Raw genomic sequence first — 18049 nt, forward strand, 5'->3', positions numbered from 1 at the left:
CGTGCAGGTTTTCTCTACCTTTCAGGAGCCGGCTCTCTGTCACCAGTCGATGTGCCTCGGAGGAGCCGAGGCCCGCGGGAACCTGTTCATAGTGTCATAAGTAGGGATGCTACTGGCCCAGGAACACACACAAACACACACAGGGAAAAACATTAACAGCCACAGGGACAAACTCAACAACCGCTGCTTCTCTTCTGTTACTGGGCAAAGAGAAGCAGGACAAGCGGTTCACAAGGCGGAGAGCAGAACAGCTTCATCAACATTAAGGTGGATTGACTTCCTGCTCACTTAAAGGGGCAATAAGTAAGAGGTTGTACTGTCTGAAAGAATAAAATAACAATCTTATTAATGAGGTTTAATGGGGTTGTTGATCAATACGAGTGACGAAAGGATTATTTCACCAGGATCTGAGATTTCTCTATCTCTAAATTGTATTCACACACTCCAGTCGTGTAAATGTGACTTTATTGCTTGTGTCACTTTCCAGGTTAACATGGTTTGAAGAGTAGCTGGAGGGTGAAGTGTCAGCATTTCAGTCGCGACTGTTTGTTGGTAAAGGTCAACAGAGGTCATAGATGCTGGCTGGATGTTTGGATAGTGATTTGTAAGTTTCATTCCAACACATTTAAAGAAAAATATAGAAGTTAATAACTCCATATTTAGATTTATATCTTTGAAAATCTTCTGTTTTACAAGTAAAGACGACTAAATGGAAAATAAAACATTTTTACTTTCCAGCATTTGCTCACAAACAGGCTAGCTGCTTTTTGGAATGAAACTCCACTCACATGTAGAAGACAAGTTCAATAAGTGGAATGAGTTTAAAAGATGAAGATACTGGAAGCTAAGACATTTGGTCAAGCTGTTTTGCTCTCTTCCTATAGCTTCTGTTACAGTAGGTTGTCTGTCAAACGCATCCTTGTCCAAATGCAACTTCAAAATACACAACATGCAGTTAGACGTTTTGTTAGGTTTAGAAGAAAAGGAGCAGCATTCGCAGCATCACACCAAAGCTTGACATGCTTGCCTCTCTCTGAACAAAATGATCAGGTGTACATTCGTTGGATTTTGGCTGACTCTGAATGAGAAGAAACAGGAAGACTTTTCATTCCACATGAACATCTCAGAGCATGCAGTAGGTTAGTAGATTCCCCCAAAACCACACAGCAGAACAATTTGAAGTAAGATAGAGAGATGTAATGGTAGTACAAATATTAACATGACAAGAATCTTCTCCAGCAAGTCACTCTAATTTCATTTCTGTCCGTTAAATAATAACAGACATGGCTAGTTTAGCTTAGCATAAAGAGGTACAAGATAGCCCGGCTCTCTCCAAAGATAACAAATATGAGCAGGACTATATCACCAGCACTTCCAGAGCTTACTAATTAAGAAGTTATGTCTTGTTTGTTTAATCAATAAACAAATAGAAATACAATCAAGAGTCCACAGCCATGCTAACAGCTGTATGAGGCTGTATCTGAGCTAAATACTAACATGCTAACATGCTAACATGCTGATGTTTCGCATGTTCACATCTTAGTTTAGTGTGTTAGCGTGCTAACATTTGCTAATTAGCAATAAAACCAAAATGCAGCTGAGGCTCCCATCAGTATTAGACAAATTAAAGAGTCCTGATGATGGCGCTGGATGAACAGTCAGACGATCACCAAAGTCTGTACGCTTTATACTGAGGGCACCAAATTTCACTAAAAACCACAAATGTGAACCTCATGGTGGCGCTGGATGAAATGTCAGAGGATCATCAAAGTCAGCGGGATTTATCCTCTGGGGAAAAAACCCAACAGTTTATGTTTTTAGGGGTAAAGGTTTGTGCTGAAACATCGTCTTGACGAACAACAGGACAACACAATCATATGTGAGCTTTAGAGATGTTGGTATTTTAGAAAGCCAGACTAGTTGTTTCCCCTGCTTCAAGTCTTTATGGTAAACTGAACTAGTTGCCTCTTGGCTCTAACTCCGTACATAACAAAAGTGAATATGCATATTTCCCAAATTGTAAAATTATTCTTTGAAATTCCTTGACAAATCTGTTAAAAGTACTTTTTGAAGCTACCATTACTTCAGCTGTCTCGTTATTGTTCAATTAACTGACACGTGCATGCGTAATGAATCAACTCCCTCAAAGGCATGCACTGTTGTCCGGCCCACGTCCCCAGGCATGCCTCCACCTCCCATAACATGCAGTAACAGGATTATAATAACGTTTACCTTGTCATCATAGGATTTGGGATACCTTGTGAGCTCTCACTATGATAACCATTATTACCAATTTCCATACTGAAAACAAAATATCGTATACAAAAAAGGGATGAAAAATGTAATGTGAGAGACATGCTGATTAAAAGTTTTATAGTAAAAATGCTTTCTTTTTGAGTAGTCAAACCTTTCAAGAGATAAGAGATATATTTTTTGAGTATAAACTATAGTGTTGTATTTACACTATAACTTACAAAACAACAGGTGGACTTGTAAGGTAATGATTGCAAGAGCCCTTTAAGAAAGGTAAGGGACACTTTTCAAAGGTAGCACACGACAAGAAGCCACACCATCCACTCATAAGAGCAATTCCAAGCTTAAAAACGTAAACCAGCACCAAGAATTTAGTAAACAAGTCTATTTACAAGATCCAGAGAAAGCACAGAGTGATAGAAGTCGAAAAGGAGAGGGAGGTGGATTAAATGTCTTACGTTTTCATGGGCATTGTCTCAATGCTATAAAGATACACAAAAAACAACAACATAAAAAAGTTATTGAAATGTTTAGCGATGGAAATGCACCAGAAAGTTGCAACCCAGCACGGATCAGATGACGAGAGACGCCGCTGATCGAGACATTACGTCTGGTTGTGTAAAGCCGTGATTAGATGAGTGAACAAAAGGTACATTAAGAAGAAATATAAACCGTCAATGTTTCTTTGTAAAGTGCCAAGTGCTTGACAAGAGAGGGATGAAACAATAAAATGAAAGATATGGAAGATGGAAATAGTAGAAATGGTTATCACAAAGTAAAATGCCAAGTCCCAGAAACAGAGGAACTACAAGTAAGAGAAAAGGCAGAAGAAAATAAATGTAACATTAAACCAGTTACTGACAACAAAAAGAAAGGTTATTTATTTAGTTTTGAATCTAAAAGTCAAAACAAAACAAATCTAAAATAAATTATCAAACAATACTCAAATGATTAAGTAAGTGAATTCCTCATTATGATTTGCAGCTAGATTTTACTTGCAGAAAGCAGGTCAAAAAATAAGAAGCTGTAGACAGAATAGGAACTCCTGCAACCATCAACAGCATGTAAAACATCTATTGTCATGACTACAAACTGTCTTACGGATCATTATCTCATTCTATAAAGTATCAATGTAACAAGAGTAACAAGTGCAACTCACTCATCGTAAACATCCTCTGTGTCCATCCTGCGGTAGTACTTGGCTAGTTTCACTGCAAGGATGATGCTGGGGAGCAGGAAGAGAGTGCTGCAGCCCAGGCCCATCCAGAACGTGTTCTGTGGGAGAACACAAGCAGCTGAATCAATTAGTCCAATAATCAATTAGTAGGTTGATAGAATATTGATACACAAGCATTTTGATTATTCATTCATCCTGGAAGTAATTTTCCCAGCAAATATGCCAAATATTCTCTAGTTCCAGGTTATTAATTGTGAGGATTTGCTGCTTTTCTTTGTCTTTTGTGATTGTAAATGACATATTTTGGGGTTTTAGACTATTTAGACAAAACAATCTTGCAATTTGAAAGATGTTTCCGTGGGCTTCAGGCATTTTTCACTAGACATTTTGCAGACCAAGTTGATCTATAGAGAAAATGATGTCCATATATATCGATAATAAAAAGAATTGTTCGCTGCATCCCTTCAAACTGTTATTAAAAGTCACACTTTTTGTATAGTCAACCTTTATAATTTGATTTGAAAAAAATATGTAAGCAAACAAAGTTTTGTTTCAGGGTCACAGAACTTTAGGGAAATTCCTTCCAGGGTGTAGATTTTGATGTGTAGAAAGGGGAAAAGTGCACGCGCCAATATCTACTTTGTGAGACGTCTCTAATTGTGTGCAGTGGCGGACGTGGTCAACATAGTGCTGCTTCTAACCCAGTGCTCGTGTGGTTGGGACTGTTTTGTTTTTTTGAGAACAAAGGAGGAAAAGCCTTGTTTTCACAGCCTTTTTGACATTTTCCTGGATTCATCCAAACATTCTCTTTTTTCAACACAACATCATTTCTGTCAAATGTTGTATTTGTACTATGTTGTTTATCCTGTACACACGACATCTATTGCACGTCTGTCCGTCCTGGGAGAGGGATCCCTCCTCAGTTGCTCTCCCTGAGGTTTCTAACATTTTTCCCCCTTTAATTATGGGGTTTCTTTTAGGAAGTATTTCCTTGTGCGATGCGAGGGTCTAAGGACAGAGGGTCTAAGGACAGAGGGTCTAAGGACAGAGGGTCTGAAGACAGAGGGTCTAAGGACAGAGGGTCTAAGGACAGAGGGTCTGAGGACAGAGGGTCTGAAGACAGAGGGTCTAAGGACAGAGGGTCTAAGGACAGAGGGTCTGAGGACAGAGGGTCTGAAGACAGAGGGTCTAAGGACAGAGGGTCTAAGGACAGAGGGTCTGAAGATAGAGGCTCTAAGGACAGAGGGTCTAAGGACAGAGAGTGTAAGGACAGAGGGTGTAAGGACAGAGGTTCTAAGGACAGAGGGTCTAAGGACAGAGGGTGTAAGGACAGAGGGTTTATGGACAGAGGGTCTAAGGACAGAGGGTGTAAGGACAGAGGGTGTAAGGACAGAGGGTCTAAGGACAGAGGTTCTAAGGACAGAGAGTCTAAGGACAGAGGGTCTAAGGACAGAGGGTGTAAGGACAGAGGGTGTAAGGATAGAGGGTCTAAGGACAGAGGGTCTAAGGACAGAGAGTGTAAGGACAGAGGGTGTAAGGACAGAGGTTCTAAGGACAGAGGGTCTAAGGACAGAGGGTGTAAGGACAGAGGGTTTATGGACAGAGAGTGTAAGGACAGAGGGTGTAAGGACAGAGGGTGTAAGGACAGAGGGTCTAAGGACAGAGGTTCTAAGGACAGAGGGTCTAAGGACAGGAGGACAGAGGGTGTAAGGACAGAGGGTGTAAGGACAGAGGGTCTAAGGACAGAGGGTCTAAGGACAGAGGGTGTCGTATCCTTTACATTCTGTAAAGAAGAGACAAATGTGTAATTTGTGATATTGGGCGATATAAATAAATTAGATTTGAGGCACATTGAGTGGCATGTACTCTATGACGACTGCTGTTGCACACATTAGTAATGCATATATGACCCAAATACTACAGTCAATATATTGTGATATACTCAACCCCAATGAGCTCCGGCTGACCGCCCTCACCTTTTTAAAACACATTCCCGCTCATATTTAAATGGAGTTTGTTTCCCTGTAATCCCTGATATCATTACCATGGAGTCAACCAAAAAACTGCAAGCAATGATCTCCGCTGTGTCCAGCATGTTGCTGATGGGCTTGCACGGTGCGACCTCCAACGCCAACTGCAGAGAGCGAGATACAAACAGTGAACAGAACAGAATACATCAAACTCTTATTCCGTATGTTAAATGATGCTGTTTGATGCATGCAACATGCAATCCTGTTGTGTTACCATGCTATAGTACTTGTTGAGAGTGTCCCTGCACATTGCACAATAGATCCTTGTACTTTAACTGTTCTCGGAAAACAACAAAAAACATTGCGATTGAAATAAAAATGTCCCATTGACAGCTCTGAGATCGACAGAATAGCTTCAGGCTTCAAACATGTTTCCTGTTGCGGTTCTTTCACTTTGTTTTGAATTCCTTAAGTTAACTACAGCAGAAACCAATGAGCCACAAAGCAAATTCCTCAAATTTATAGAGGTTGTAATTGTTATATTCGTTTTCTCTATATTGACTCTAAGTAACATGCAAAGGTCTCTTTTTCCAGTACTTAACTTTGTGTACCACTTGTGTTCGGTTTTGACCCAAATGAACATTGAGACTGAACAAATAAGTCAACACTTAAGAACTGCAGCAAAAGTGAGACGCGAAAACCGCATATAATAATGTAATGGCTATTCTCAATAGGTGCCTTTTTTACATTATACATTATAACAGAATTCACAGAAATCAATAACGTACCAACATGTTGCAGGACAATTTGTATTTATCATTTGTATTTAGTTTTCCTCTGTCTGACCTAATTCTTAAAAAACGTGCAAATAAACAACAAACAAACATAAAACATAATGTTCAATAAGTCAACAAACACTTACGGATGTTTTGACCCATTCTATGTATTGATGGAAGTAGCCAACAATGGTGGCTGTGTATTTTCCTGTTTCCTGTTGAAGATTAAGACATAATGTGAGTTACAGATCGTTTTATAAACAGAATACAAACAAAGTAAGGGATCCTTGAGTTACCCGATTGATTAAATGTGAAGCATTCTGGGAGATGAGGTACTGAGCAGCGTCAATGGCATCAAGAACTGCTAAAACTTTGTTCTGCAGGGAATAAATGAGAGGTTTTGATCAGTTTATGCTTAAATGTGAGCCTAGATTTTAGATTCAGACTGAAGGGCTTTCTTTACTTACTGGCAGGTCTGTAGCCGTTCTCTCCAGGAACCTCATACTCTGGTTCAATGCGCTCTTTAAAAGGGAAATAAAGAACAACATTCAAAACCAGCAATCTCAAAGATCAGGGGATGCAGTCAGGGGTCATTGTACACCAGTGAAACACAAAATGAGACCAGGCAAAAACAACACTTGATGAACAATATTCTGCTTTCGGTACAGGCATGCTGAAGAATTTTGTTCCAAAGTTAAATATCCACAAAGCAAAGAAAGAAATGATTCATTGTTCCTTGATTTTTCCACCAAAGATTGAGAGAACAGAGCATTTACCAAATGAATGACTGGATCAAACCAGTATTTCTTTTCTTAAAGTGGATATTTTGTAATATTTTGATACAAAATCCTTCATGTTTAACACCATAGAGAAGGCTATGTGATCTTTATGTAAATGTAAATACAAGAACACCCAAATACACACACACACACACACACATACAATATCCTACAATACCAGACAAAATGAGATATATTTTCTCAGAATATTATATGTCATCTCTGAGGGACACTAAATACACAGGATGGACACAATTCAGCTTACCCTCGCTCTAACATATTTCTTGAAGTTGAAAGTGGAAAAAGAAAAACATAAAAAGCTGTTGTAAAAGCTGTGTTGAAGGGCATCACTGTCTGTCTGAATTGCTAGTAGTAGTAGTCAAAAAAGTGGCATTGGCCATTGATGGAGAAAATAAAACTGAATATTTAACTTGTTTCTCACAGATGATTGAAGACACATGCCTGAGGCTCAAAAACACTCCGCTTTTGATGATGTGAAATATGTTTTCTCCATCAAGGATGATAGCATTCTCTTGAATAAGCATTAGCACAAGGATAGCACACCAATGACTCCTACTACATGTTGAAGTGGACTTTCTTTATACCTGCATTAATTGATTTGTGTTGGGCACTTTGGGGCAACAAGCTGTAAACACAACACTGACATCACCTTATAAAGTTGTTAGCTGCTTACTGTCAACATTAGCATTCATTGAGTTATTTGGTTATCTGGTCACTCATACACAACTCCTCTTTTTCATATATGAATATAGTGCTATATTTTTATTTATCTAATTTGATTCTCCCATACCTCGTTCCTTTTTCTCAATACAATAGTGTTAAACTTGTCACTTCGTCTCAATCCTCTTTGTCATACGTGTACATAATGCTATATTTGTACTTATTTGCTGAGCTCTCCCGTCCAGCACATTTCATTGTACCGTTGACCCTGTGTTAACCTTCATATGAGTAGCAAAGCTAAATAAAATAAAATAATAATAAACTGAGGGAAATATATTATTTAAAGTCTATTTAAAGTTCAAATCTGTTATGCAGGAAACACAACGCAAGCAGCCAATAAATTAAAACTTTATCCATTGTATAAGTGCTAGTGACAATATACCCTTAAAGGAAGAATCCACTGTTGCACTTTTGTTGAGGTTGTTTCTGTCCTATTTTCCCTCAACCTGCCTCATGTTCTTAATTTTCCCAGAGAACATTAAAGCATCCACCAGCTAAGAATAGGTGAGGATGCACGGCATATAATTGCCCTTGCAGCAAAAGTAGAACAAGGAGCTGTACATTGTTTATAACAAAGAGCATCAGTCGAAACACAACCTGCTCTGCTGCTGCGTTGCACTGTGGTCTTCTGACGCCACTGTGGTTGAGCAATGTGGTCTATTCTTCTTCTATGAGGACTGCCAAACTCAACGCAATGTGTATGGTATAATGCACAATTCTAGGTTTGCTGTGGTTTATTATTATCCTGATATCATGTCAGTTCATTCAGTTCAAAACAACAGATTTAACAACAGATTTAGATGCAAAATACACAAGTTGCTGTTTTTGCATAGTCAAGACAGAAGAAGAAATCCAGCCAGGTATGAATATCTGGCTTAAAAACACACAATGGAGCCTTACCATGGCCTGCTCCATGGGGATGATCTGCTGGGTGTGGATCTGCCGCAGAGTGCTGACGTGGCCTTTCAGAGAGGTCTGCAGAGCGCCTCTGGGCTGAAACACACACAGGCAGAAAAACGAAATATAATTTATCTAAGCCCTGAAGGAAATTTAAAATGTCAGCCCGTAAACTACAAGTCATGTCAGAGACTCAGTCTTTTTTTATTTACTGCATCCTTTGCTGCCCAATAATAATACATGTATGTATTTCTGTGTCCAACAGGCACATTTAAGAGTAAGAATTTATTGTAACTTATTTGTGAGTAACACAAAAGGCTGCATGTAGCACATTTATCTTCTTTCAATCTTTAAAATAGAAAGAAAATACTTTATTCATCTCCCGGGAGACATTCAGGTGGCCCGTAGTATTAGCATATAGATATAGATTAGAGACAACACAGGTAATAGTAATAATACTGCAGCATACACAGGGTCAAAAACCAAAAAGGTTACTTAAATATAATAATAATAAATCAAATATAATAGTCCACATTTCAAAGACCCTTCCTACGAATTAAGCTACATCCTTCTGGACGATTTAGAGCTGGATAAATGTGTTGCGTTACCTTCCTGAATAACCCTGAAGGCATGGCAGTCAGACTGCTCTCCCAGACTGTCTGTATTTAGGCAGAGCTGTTCTGTTTTGGACGAAGACGCACCGAGCTCGGACACGAAGGACAACCAAACCCACCAAAGTGCTCCCATGACATTGTAAATAAATAAGTAAATCAAATCATGTGCCTGAAAGGAAACACTGTGGATGTTTGTATATCAGCCAGAACAGCACCAAGGTGTTCTTACCATGAGGTCTGTCTGGGCCTCCAGCTCTCTGGCAAATGAGAGCAGGTCCATCACAGTGACTCCTTTGTTGACCTGAAGATAAGATCAAAATAAACCATGTCAGGGGTCATTTTGGGTTCAAAGAACTCAAGTTAATTGTATTTCTTTCAATGACTATCATCCATTATATGCTACATAATTAGAAAGATGTTTCTTTTATACTATTAAGTAGGAGGATAATGAATAAGAGTGAGCTGCTGTATTAAAAACACCAGTAGGACAGCGTTAGCACACCACACCAGTGCTCCAGCATTTTATTTAGAAGGAAACGCTCATGCACTTCAACAAAGGAGTTTTTAATGAAGACTAAATATTGTTTTAACAGCAGATGTTAGCAGATGTTAGTGTGGACTCAGTTGATATGGTTTCCTTTTCACTATCTATTCGTGTAATCTCTTGCCTCCTCTCATCCGGACTTTAGCAGAGTGAGTTGTGTATCAGGACAGGTGGTGCACTTGAATGGAGTCCTTTTCTTTGCTCTCACAGGAAATAAATCTAAGTGAACCTGACAGGTGGTGTTAGAGAAGACAGGGAAAGCCAAGTCCCGGCTTGTTCCTACACACTCTTTGCCTTGGCAGGAATACTTTTGGATAATCGGGCTTCAGTGATCCTCAACAGAACCCAGTGGACTGTGTCACGTCGCAGCTCCTAATAGGTACAGCATGGCTGCCTGCTGTATGCTAACTGACAGTCAAGGAGGGGGCTGTTTAACCGACCCTTAGGGACCAAGCTATTTCTGGTAACATACCATTAAAGTACATATACAAAACTATTATTGTATGTATAGAACAATATCTTATCTATATTTATACAGATATTTCAATAACTGTGGTATTTATAAAGAGATAACACGAATAAGGTCATATTGCGTGGTGGAATGTAACTAAGTACATTTACTCAAGTACTGTTCTTAACATTTGAGGTACTTGTTCTTTACTTAAGTATTTCCAATTTATACTACTTTATACTTTTACGGCACTGCAGTCCAGAGAGAATCTATTCTGCTTTTTATATTTTACTTATTAAAATTATTATTAAATCATGTTTAATTTTGTAATAATAATCATAATACAATATATAAAAGTAAAACACTCACAGCGGGAATGTTTTTAAATAATGAGTACTTTCAGTTTTGGTTCTTTTAAGTACATTGTGCTGATAATACTTTCAATGCAGTACTTTAACTTGTAATGTAGTATTTTCACATTGTGGTATTGCTACTTTTACTGAAGATAAGGATCAGAATACTTCTTGACTTTTGAATTTGACCTTTATTTTGTAATTTTCAGTAGGTTAATATATAGTTATGTGTATGTATTTGTCTGTCCTTGAGTTTTACGTGTGTCTTCAGCTCATTCGTTCGGTTTATTAATTTGTGTGTGTGCCTGCTTGTTTAAGTTTCTTCTCGTTGATGCACATTCTTTGTGTGTCCTGTTTGTGCTTTTGTTTCCCCTCATACTTTTGGGTTTTCTCATTCAGATGCATCTGTTTGTTTCCGATTGTTGTGCCGTTGTTGCAGTACAAAGTGTGAAAGAATGCAAATAAAACACAATATAAACAATAAAGATTATCAATAAGGTGGCAAACCAAATGTACAACGCCAGAATTGTAAACAGGTTAACGGTTAGTGTCATGAATATAAACCGGTGAACAGTAACGTGCAAATCCAAAGTATACACATGGCAAAAGTAAGCAGTTAATGGTTATGTAATGTAATATGTGTCACCTCTTCCAGGTAGTCTGCATAGTTGATTTCTGACAGCCCTGCTTCAGAGAAATCCAGGAGGTTCTGCTTCCCTTCTGGCTCTAACAGGATTATTCCCCTCAGGTCGATCTTAACACTGTCCAGCTGACTCACCACATCCTTAGTAAACTGTAAACACAAAAAGGTACAGCAGTAGATTTAACAAGGCCTGCAGGTAAAACGCTACGACTTGATTGTTAATGGTTAAAAGAAAACTTTAAAGGTAAATGTTTTTACATTTTGGATTGATTCTGAAATAGTTCTTAACCTAAAATCACTCACCAAGGTTTCTATGTCTGCCCGTTAGAAAAGCTTGGTTATTAATCACAGCTTAAGTCTTAAAACAGGGGGAATACATAAGCATGGTTAACATAATGAAAGGCCAACACAAATGCTAAACAAATGTTGGTAATAGGGTGACAAGAGATCTTAATGTTGTTGTTTGGATGGAAGTTAACATATCCCACTAGAATTATGTTTCTTGATGTTGTTTGTATGGAAAGTTTCTTCTTGTTTCTCCTGTAAATTGCAGTCTATATAATTGCCTTTCAGCACATAAAGCTTTCCTTTAGTAATTTGTGTTCCTTTTATTTCTTTTTTGAATGCCTTTTATGTTTTATGTAAAGTTCTTTGTATTGCCTTGTTGTTGAAATTTGAAACACAAATAAACAAATTGGAATGGAAAACTCATATTTCTCTACCAACTAGTTATTAAACCAAGAGAAATAAAAGCTTTTCCTGGGCAGACATGGAGCTAAATGTCTGTATGTGTCAATAAGAGTTTATTTTAAGTCTGTTCTGAAAGCCTTAACCATACAAAGACATATTTTGGCAAATATGATTTTCCAAAAGGATTTATTGAATAGTTATAGACAATTTGACCTCCAGAAAAGAAAACATGCTGTTTTTTGTGGCACTATATAGAGAACACAACAAAAATGTTGGCAATGAAGTTGTTTGTTCCTAAATTGACATGGTACTGTCACTGTATGTCGATGGGTTGGTTTTCCCAGAATACTAAAAGACATTGAACTGAGTATATTGTTTTTCAAAGTAAAAATAATATTTCTGAAGAATGGAATTAATAAAAATAAAACAGAAAATGGCAATTGTATCTGCACAATAAGTACTTTTGCTTTTTAAGTTCATTTTGCTGATGATCCTTACATATTTGAATGCAGGACTTTTAGTTGTACTGGAGTATTTTCACAGTTAAATATCGTTAAAGAATCTTCTTCCATCACTTCTCTATTTACTACTAAAGTGTTGATAATGCCTGTGTTTGTGCGCTAAAAGCCTGATAGGTTTGGTGCGTGAACGTAATGCCTGGAAGGAATCTGATTGGATAAACTCTAACCAATAGCCAATGTTGTCCTGATCGACCAATCAATTTAAAGCGTAACGATTCAGTAGCTCGTGCAAGGACGTTATCTATCAAGTCCGCCGCCCAACGGTTGTAGTAAGTGGTGAATTGTAATTAGTAAAATCCTAAAATATATTACGAGACGATTTAGCAATTTGACAGTAATGTGAAATATAATCACAAAACAATACGTTATAATGTTATAATGTAATATGTTGAAAACTAACTAGCTAGTTGAGCTCCGTTAGTTGATAAACGTGAGTACAACATTAGCCGTAAGCTAACGCAGCGCTAAAGTGTCAGCTAGCTAGATAACAACTTCTGTTAGCCGCTAGCTATGTTGCGGATGTTTGGTGTTGTTGATGTGGAGATAACTAAAACTGGTTAAAGAGAGGGGAGTGTCGGCACGTAAAATTGGACTTTGATGCTAACAGTAGTTGTCTAAAAAAACTAAGAGCAATAAATAATAAATGTAGGGGAGTAAAAAGTACTATATTTCCCACTGAAATGTAGTAGAGTAGAAGTATAACATGCACATATTATAAGTACACGTATGTCAAAGTTGTACTTCAGTAAATGTATTTAGTTACTTTCTACCACTGAGATTGAGAGATTATGAACATAGCATTGTCTTTGTAGGTGATGTGTCCCATTAGATTTATATAAAGACAACCCTGTCCCACCCCATGGATTGGTAAAAATAAATAGATACTTTTCGAAGGACTTCAACTCCTGAACAACAACAAAAAATGGACCAAAGGACTTTCCGGTAAGTATTGTAAGATGATGTATGTGTTTCACAGTTTTCTTATTATGTACCAAAACATTTGTTAACACACTAGAACAAATCAGCGTATTTTCTGGTATGTCTAATAGAAACCCATATTTCACCAAAGGAATGAAATGCATGTTGTTTCTCAGACTATATTTACACACAAATATTCACAATTGGAAAAGATTCTCGTAGCAAAGATCCGACTAAACAGTCCATTTTATTTATTGTTTTAAGGTAGCCTCATTATTTCATTAAATGTGTTAATATAACTTATACAGGTGATAAAATAACTGACCCATAGTAATTTTTTGCTGAAATTTTGTCAGGTAGGATGTCACACTTTTGGAAACATAAAACATGGGCAGGCATTTAATGAAGAAAAATGGCCGATGTGCAGAAAGAGATGCAGCATTAGACATATCAGCTGTTGGCTAAGACAAGCCAAGACAATCTTGCCAACTGACAGGAAAGTACTGAATGTCTTAGGCAGGCAGGAGTGGCTGGCTCACAGCCAAGAAGAAATAGAAACTTACATCAGTGTAAGGTCTCAGGCATACGCTGAGGTAAGGGCTGAGGCAAGCTAAGCTATCAGCTGTCAGCACAGACTTTGTTTTGGCAGCAAAGAAATCATTAGGTAATGCTAATTAGACGCTGCAGCCAAGGAGGAAGATTTCTGAACACATCACACTACATGTTCAAGTTGCATACTAAACAAATTCTAACCTTGCTTTGAGCATTTAGTACTGCACATTTATGTATTGTATAGTAAATGCCCATATAAGTATTTTATGAAGATTACTGCAGAGTATAGTTTACAGTATGACATTATCATACATTCCTAGAAAACAGAGCTAAAGTACCATACAGAGCTCTCTTACGTACTGTATATGTAGCTTTGCCACACAAGTGACACCAGAACTTATTAAACTGTTCGTAACTTATACTTTTGATCAGTTAAATGAAACTACCACATCTTTGCCTTATATCTATTATCCCTTTTATAAAGGATTAAATCAATACAAAGACTCTCACTTAGTCACTACAACATATGACAGAATGCTGCTAATGGTGAGTCTTGAGTTTACTGACCACTGTAGTGTTCAGGAAGAAGGAGATGTTGAAGACTTTGTCCAGACGCATGGCTGAGTAGATGCCTTTGTTCTCTTTGCAAGTACTAAGAAAGACAAACATACAAACACAATTATAACAGAAAAAAAGGAGGAGAGAGAGAGAGAGAGAGAGAGGAAATGTTGACTTAAAGGTTTCAGAGTGAAAATATTTGCTGCCACCAAGTGAAATTGACGGGAAGTACATGACTCTGACTCCCAGATAAAACAAAACCCTGGAATATATGGCAATATGTCATGATAACTGTTCCACGATAACATTTAGGCAGCTGCATACTATATAGACTGAAATAATGTACACAATATTAGCACTGTTTGCTTTTTAATGAGCGAAGACCTGTTGAAGCAACACTGCTCTATTTGGAAATATAAAGACTGCCATCCCAGTTGTTTTCACTGAAAGGATGATGATGAAAGCTGATGTAATCACTGAGAAAGAGTGAAGAAGAAGAGGCACAGATATTGTATGAACAATTATGCTAATTAGCTTCTCAAGGTTAATAGAAACTCTCATTTGCATCCCCATCAATGGAAATAAAATATTCAGTTGCAATCTTGATGCCTGACCCAACGCCTGTGCCAAAACAAAATTATAAGCAAAATGAGAAAGACGGCATTATCCTGTAATTCCACAGCCTATTATTGAATAAATGGCTTGTCTTGCTACAAAACCCATTCATTTTTTACCAAATGTAAATATGAAATGTAGAGAAGACAGATGTAGTCCGTGAGGAGAATAATAATCATCAAAGCATTGCTTCTGAAAAGTGGGACACGTAAAACTGTCACCTAAATACACAAAAAATAGTTTTCTTTGCCTGTATAAGCTCTCTGCGGTCAGCTCCAGGTCGGAGTCGTTGTACATGTAGCCAGGGATGAAGTTGTTCCAGTCTGGGTTGACCAGATATGGGGTGTCCACAACCTGGTGGATCAAAAAGACAGAAAGAGGATGTGTGATCAATTATTATCATGGGAAGCAAACAGGATCCAACAGTAACTGAACAAGGCAGCATTCTTATACATCTTGTAATTGAAATGGCGAAAAGCTCTTGTTTCAATCCATTTTTATTCTGGAAGTATAAGTGTAATTTTGTGTAAGAGTGAATTTGGGTGTAGCTGAAAGAAACATGCATGCTCAATAAATGGTTCCATGAATTAATGTAATAATGGTTTACTAATCCTATAAAACGAATACTGTGTATATTCCCCTAATACTCTTTTGTTCTGTTTGTGAAAGAGAGGCCATGTCACTCCCTTTTTTATCAATATTTTTTAACTGAGGTGGCAAGAAAGTTGAGAATGACGCATAGAGGCACATGAGGACATGCTGCAAGGATATCAATTCCAACAAGTTGTCTAATGTATTGTTCATTAATAAAATAGGACCATTTTAAAGTACTGATTCCCCATACATCAAATTAAATGACAGTATATTTCACTGACTAAATAGGATAGAGGAGGAACAGTGTCTTAACTTTTACTGTCTGACAGAGATGCTCATTTAGGGGTTTAGGTATAAGAACGTTATGGACTGTTGTACAATCAAATATAATAATTTTTTTTCTGTTTGAAATTTAGATCGAATGACTACTTGAGATGCACTGCACATTTACTTCCTGCTCAGTGAATGTGCCTGTTTGTACTTGTTTGTCACTTTTAGGGGGACTCATGACTTGCCTTGAAGACTTCTTTGGTGTGGAAGGGTTCACAGACGAGTTTCTCCATGTTTCCTCCAGCCAGGAAGATAATGGTCACCACTCCCATCAGCACCAAGGAGAAGATGATGCTGAATCCAACGCCACTGTGGAGAAGGTCAAACAGGCCCTCAGGTACAGATAAAGTGTAAACAATAACAGATTGTGATGTAGTAACAGTAGTGGAATGGGTGGATTGGAGGTCGAGGAAGAGTGGAATTAAAAGGAGCAGTAGCAGTTTACTGGATCTGTAGTAGTATCTCAAATTAGATGTAACAGAAGACACACATACTGTAAATAGTCCAATGAAGTAGCAGTAGTTGTGGCAGTTATAGTAGAAGTAGAAGGAGGACTAGCACTTGGAACAAGTAGTACTGAAAATACTAGTAGTGATGTTTACCGTGCCATCATCACATTTAATTGAAAACCTTTTTTTTATGGCAACACCTTCTTCAGTTTTAAATCTTGAAACTGACAGAGCCTGTCATGTGGACAGTTGACTCACGCCACGAGCATCGTTCCTCCTGTGTTGGAGATGCAGCCTCGTGTCGTAGGTGAGGCGTGTTTGTCGTATCCCAGAGTGCCACACAGCAGGCCCAAGTAGTTGAAGGCCAGGACTAGAACCACCATGCAGCAAAGAGCAATACAGCCAATCCACCTGTAAGCAGCAGACAACGTTAAATAATAAGATCTTTTACTGTAGGTGGCCTTAAAATAACACAAATAGGATAACAAGTGTCCGTGAGCAAGACAATGAAGCCCTACTTGCTTACCCATTTTTATAAAACAGTGCATAAGCTAGATGGGGTAAAATGAAAATGTAAAACAAAGCTTTTAAATCAACTCATGCCATCTTGGGTTTCCCTCCACTGCTACTATTTTAAACTGAATAATGTAGAACTGATATGAATAGTTCATGAATGCAAAAATATTAGTGCAAGCTTATTCAGTAGAACTTACTTTTACAGTAGCTTGTGAAAAGAGACTGGTCAAGTTAGACAGCTAAATGTCAAGCATCAAGCCAGTGCCCACATTACTGTATTTACACTTTTTACACTTTATAGGTATGATTTCTTTCTCTCTTTTTTACTTTGTCTTACAGTTTTATAGGTATAGGAGATGAGTTTACCTGTAGAAGTCCATTTTGTCAATTTCAGGGTAGTAGTCCTCAATCTCGGCATGGGCATGGCTAATGGAGATGGTGAAGTTGGACAGGCAACTCTGCACAGGGAATACTCTGGAAAAGCTGCTGATGTTATTTCCAATGCCGTCCATCAAACTCTGTACACCTGAGAGACAGATAAAAACAATGAATCCATCAGCTTCAATTACAGGCCTGTGTTAAGATACTGGACAATAAATAAAGCCGCCAGCTGCACAAAGTAAAACTTCCAAATCAAAATTGCATAAAACAATGACTGATAAAGATTAATATTAAATTATTCCACACAACACAAATGAAAGATGGCAAATGCTTGTAATGCTACATTTTGAATCTAGTGCAGATTCAAACTTAAAATCTACTTAATGTTGCTCTAACTCACAAGATGGAAGAACAAAAGAGACCTATGAAGAGGGCAATAACTTTAAAAATCCTAGTGATTCATAAAACTCAATACGTGTAATAACACACCTGATGAACAGAGTGGATTTACTTGTGTTTGCTTTCAGAAGAAAGGTTTTAGTTGTGTAAAGTGTCACTTACTCTCCACAACACTTCTGGTCTGTTCAATCACCATATGTGGGGTGTCGTTCAGAGAGGAGTAGCCCTGTGAGAGGAAAAGGAGATTTCTTATTTTATTAAAATTACAATCTATAGGCATTCTGTAAAATGTAGACAAAGAACCATTGTTGACACTAGCACATTAAAT

At 37.8% G+C, this 18049-nt stretch overlaps 1 protein-coding gene and 1 long non-coding RNA gene across 27 annotated transcripts in view; one reads left to right on the forward strand and one right to left on the reverse strand.

Moving 5' to 3' along the window:
* Positions 1-18049, reverse strand: part of prom1a (prominin 1a) — a 68746-nt gene that overhangs the window by 2613 nt on the left and 48084 nt on the right. For 10 of the 26 annotated variants that reach the window (XM_029441370.1, XM_029441366.1, XM_029441361.1 and 7 more), the window contains 18 exons: positions 17884-17947; positions 17308-17467; positions 16684-16836; positions 16162-16285; positions 15303-15406; positions 14447-14531; positions 11202-11348; positions 9437-9508; positions 8597-8689; positions 7221-7238; positions 6644-6697; positions 6473-6553; positions 6323-6391; positions 5475-5564; positions 3413-3528; positions 2712-2735; positions 2233-2301; positions 19-112 (listed from right to left, as the gene is read on the reverse strand). In XM_029441370.1, the coding sequence (XP_029297230.1) occupies positions 40-112; positions 2233-2301; positions 2712-2735; positions 3413-3528; positions 5475-5564; positions 6323-6391; positions 6473-6553; positions 6644-6697; positions 7221-7238; positions 8597-8689; positions 9437-9508; positions 11202-11348; positions 14447-14531; positions 15303-15406; positions 16162-16285; positions 16684-16836; positions 17308-17467; positions 17884-17947 (1596 nt within the window). In that variant the 3' untranslated portion in view covers positions 19-39. Of the gene's footprint in view, positions 1-18; positions 3059-3412; positions 3529-5474; positions 5565-6322; positions 6392-6472; positions 6554-6643; positions 6698-7220; positions 7239-8596; positions 8690-9436; positions 9509-11201; positions 11349-14446; positions 14532-15302; positions 15407-16161; positions 16286-16683; positions 16837-17307; positions 17468-17883; positions 17948-18049 lie in introns of those variants that run through there. The other 16 variants (XM_029441368.1, XM_029441364.1, XM_029441363.1 and 13 more) reach the window with 12 other exon arrangements.
* LOC115014488 (uncharacterized) overlaps positions 12644-18049 on the forward strand; it is a 55299-nt gene continuing 49893 nt past the window's right edge. Inside the window, exons 1-3 of the long non-coding RNA XR_003832916.1 lie at positions 12644-12678; positions 13222-13351; positions 16145-16313. This is a non-coding gene — a long non-coding RNA (uncharacterized LOC115014488). The remainder of the gene's footprint in view (positions 12679-13221; positions 13352-16144; positions 16314-18049) is intronic.

Source organism: Cottoperca gobio, chromosome 10, assembly GCF_900634415.1.
Source record: "Cottoperca gobio chromosome 10, fCotGob3.1, whole genome shotgun sequence".
In the NCBI taxonomy this organism is placed as follows: domain Eukaryota; kingdom Metazoa; phylum Chordata; class Actinopteri; order Perciformes; family Bovichtidae; genus Cottoperca; species Cottoperca gobio.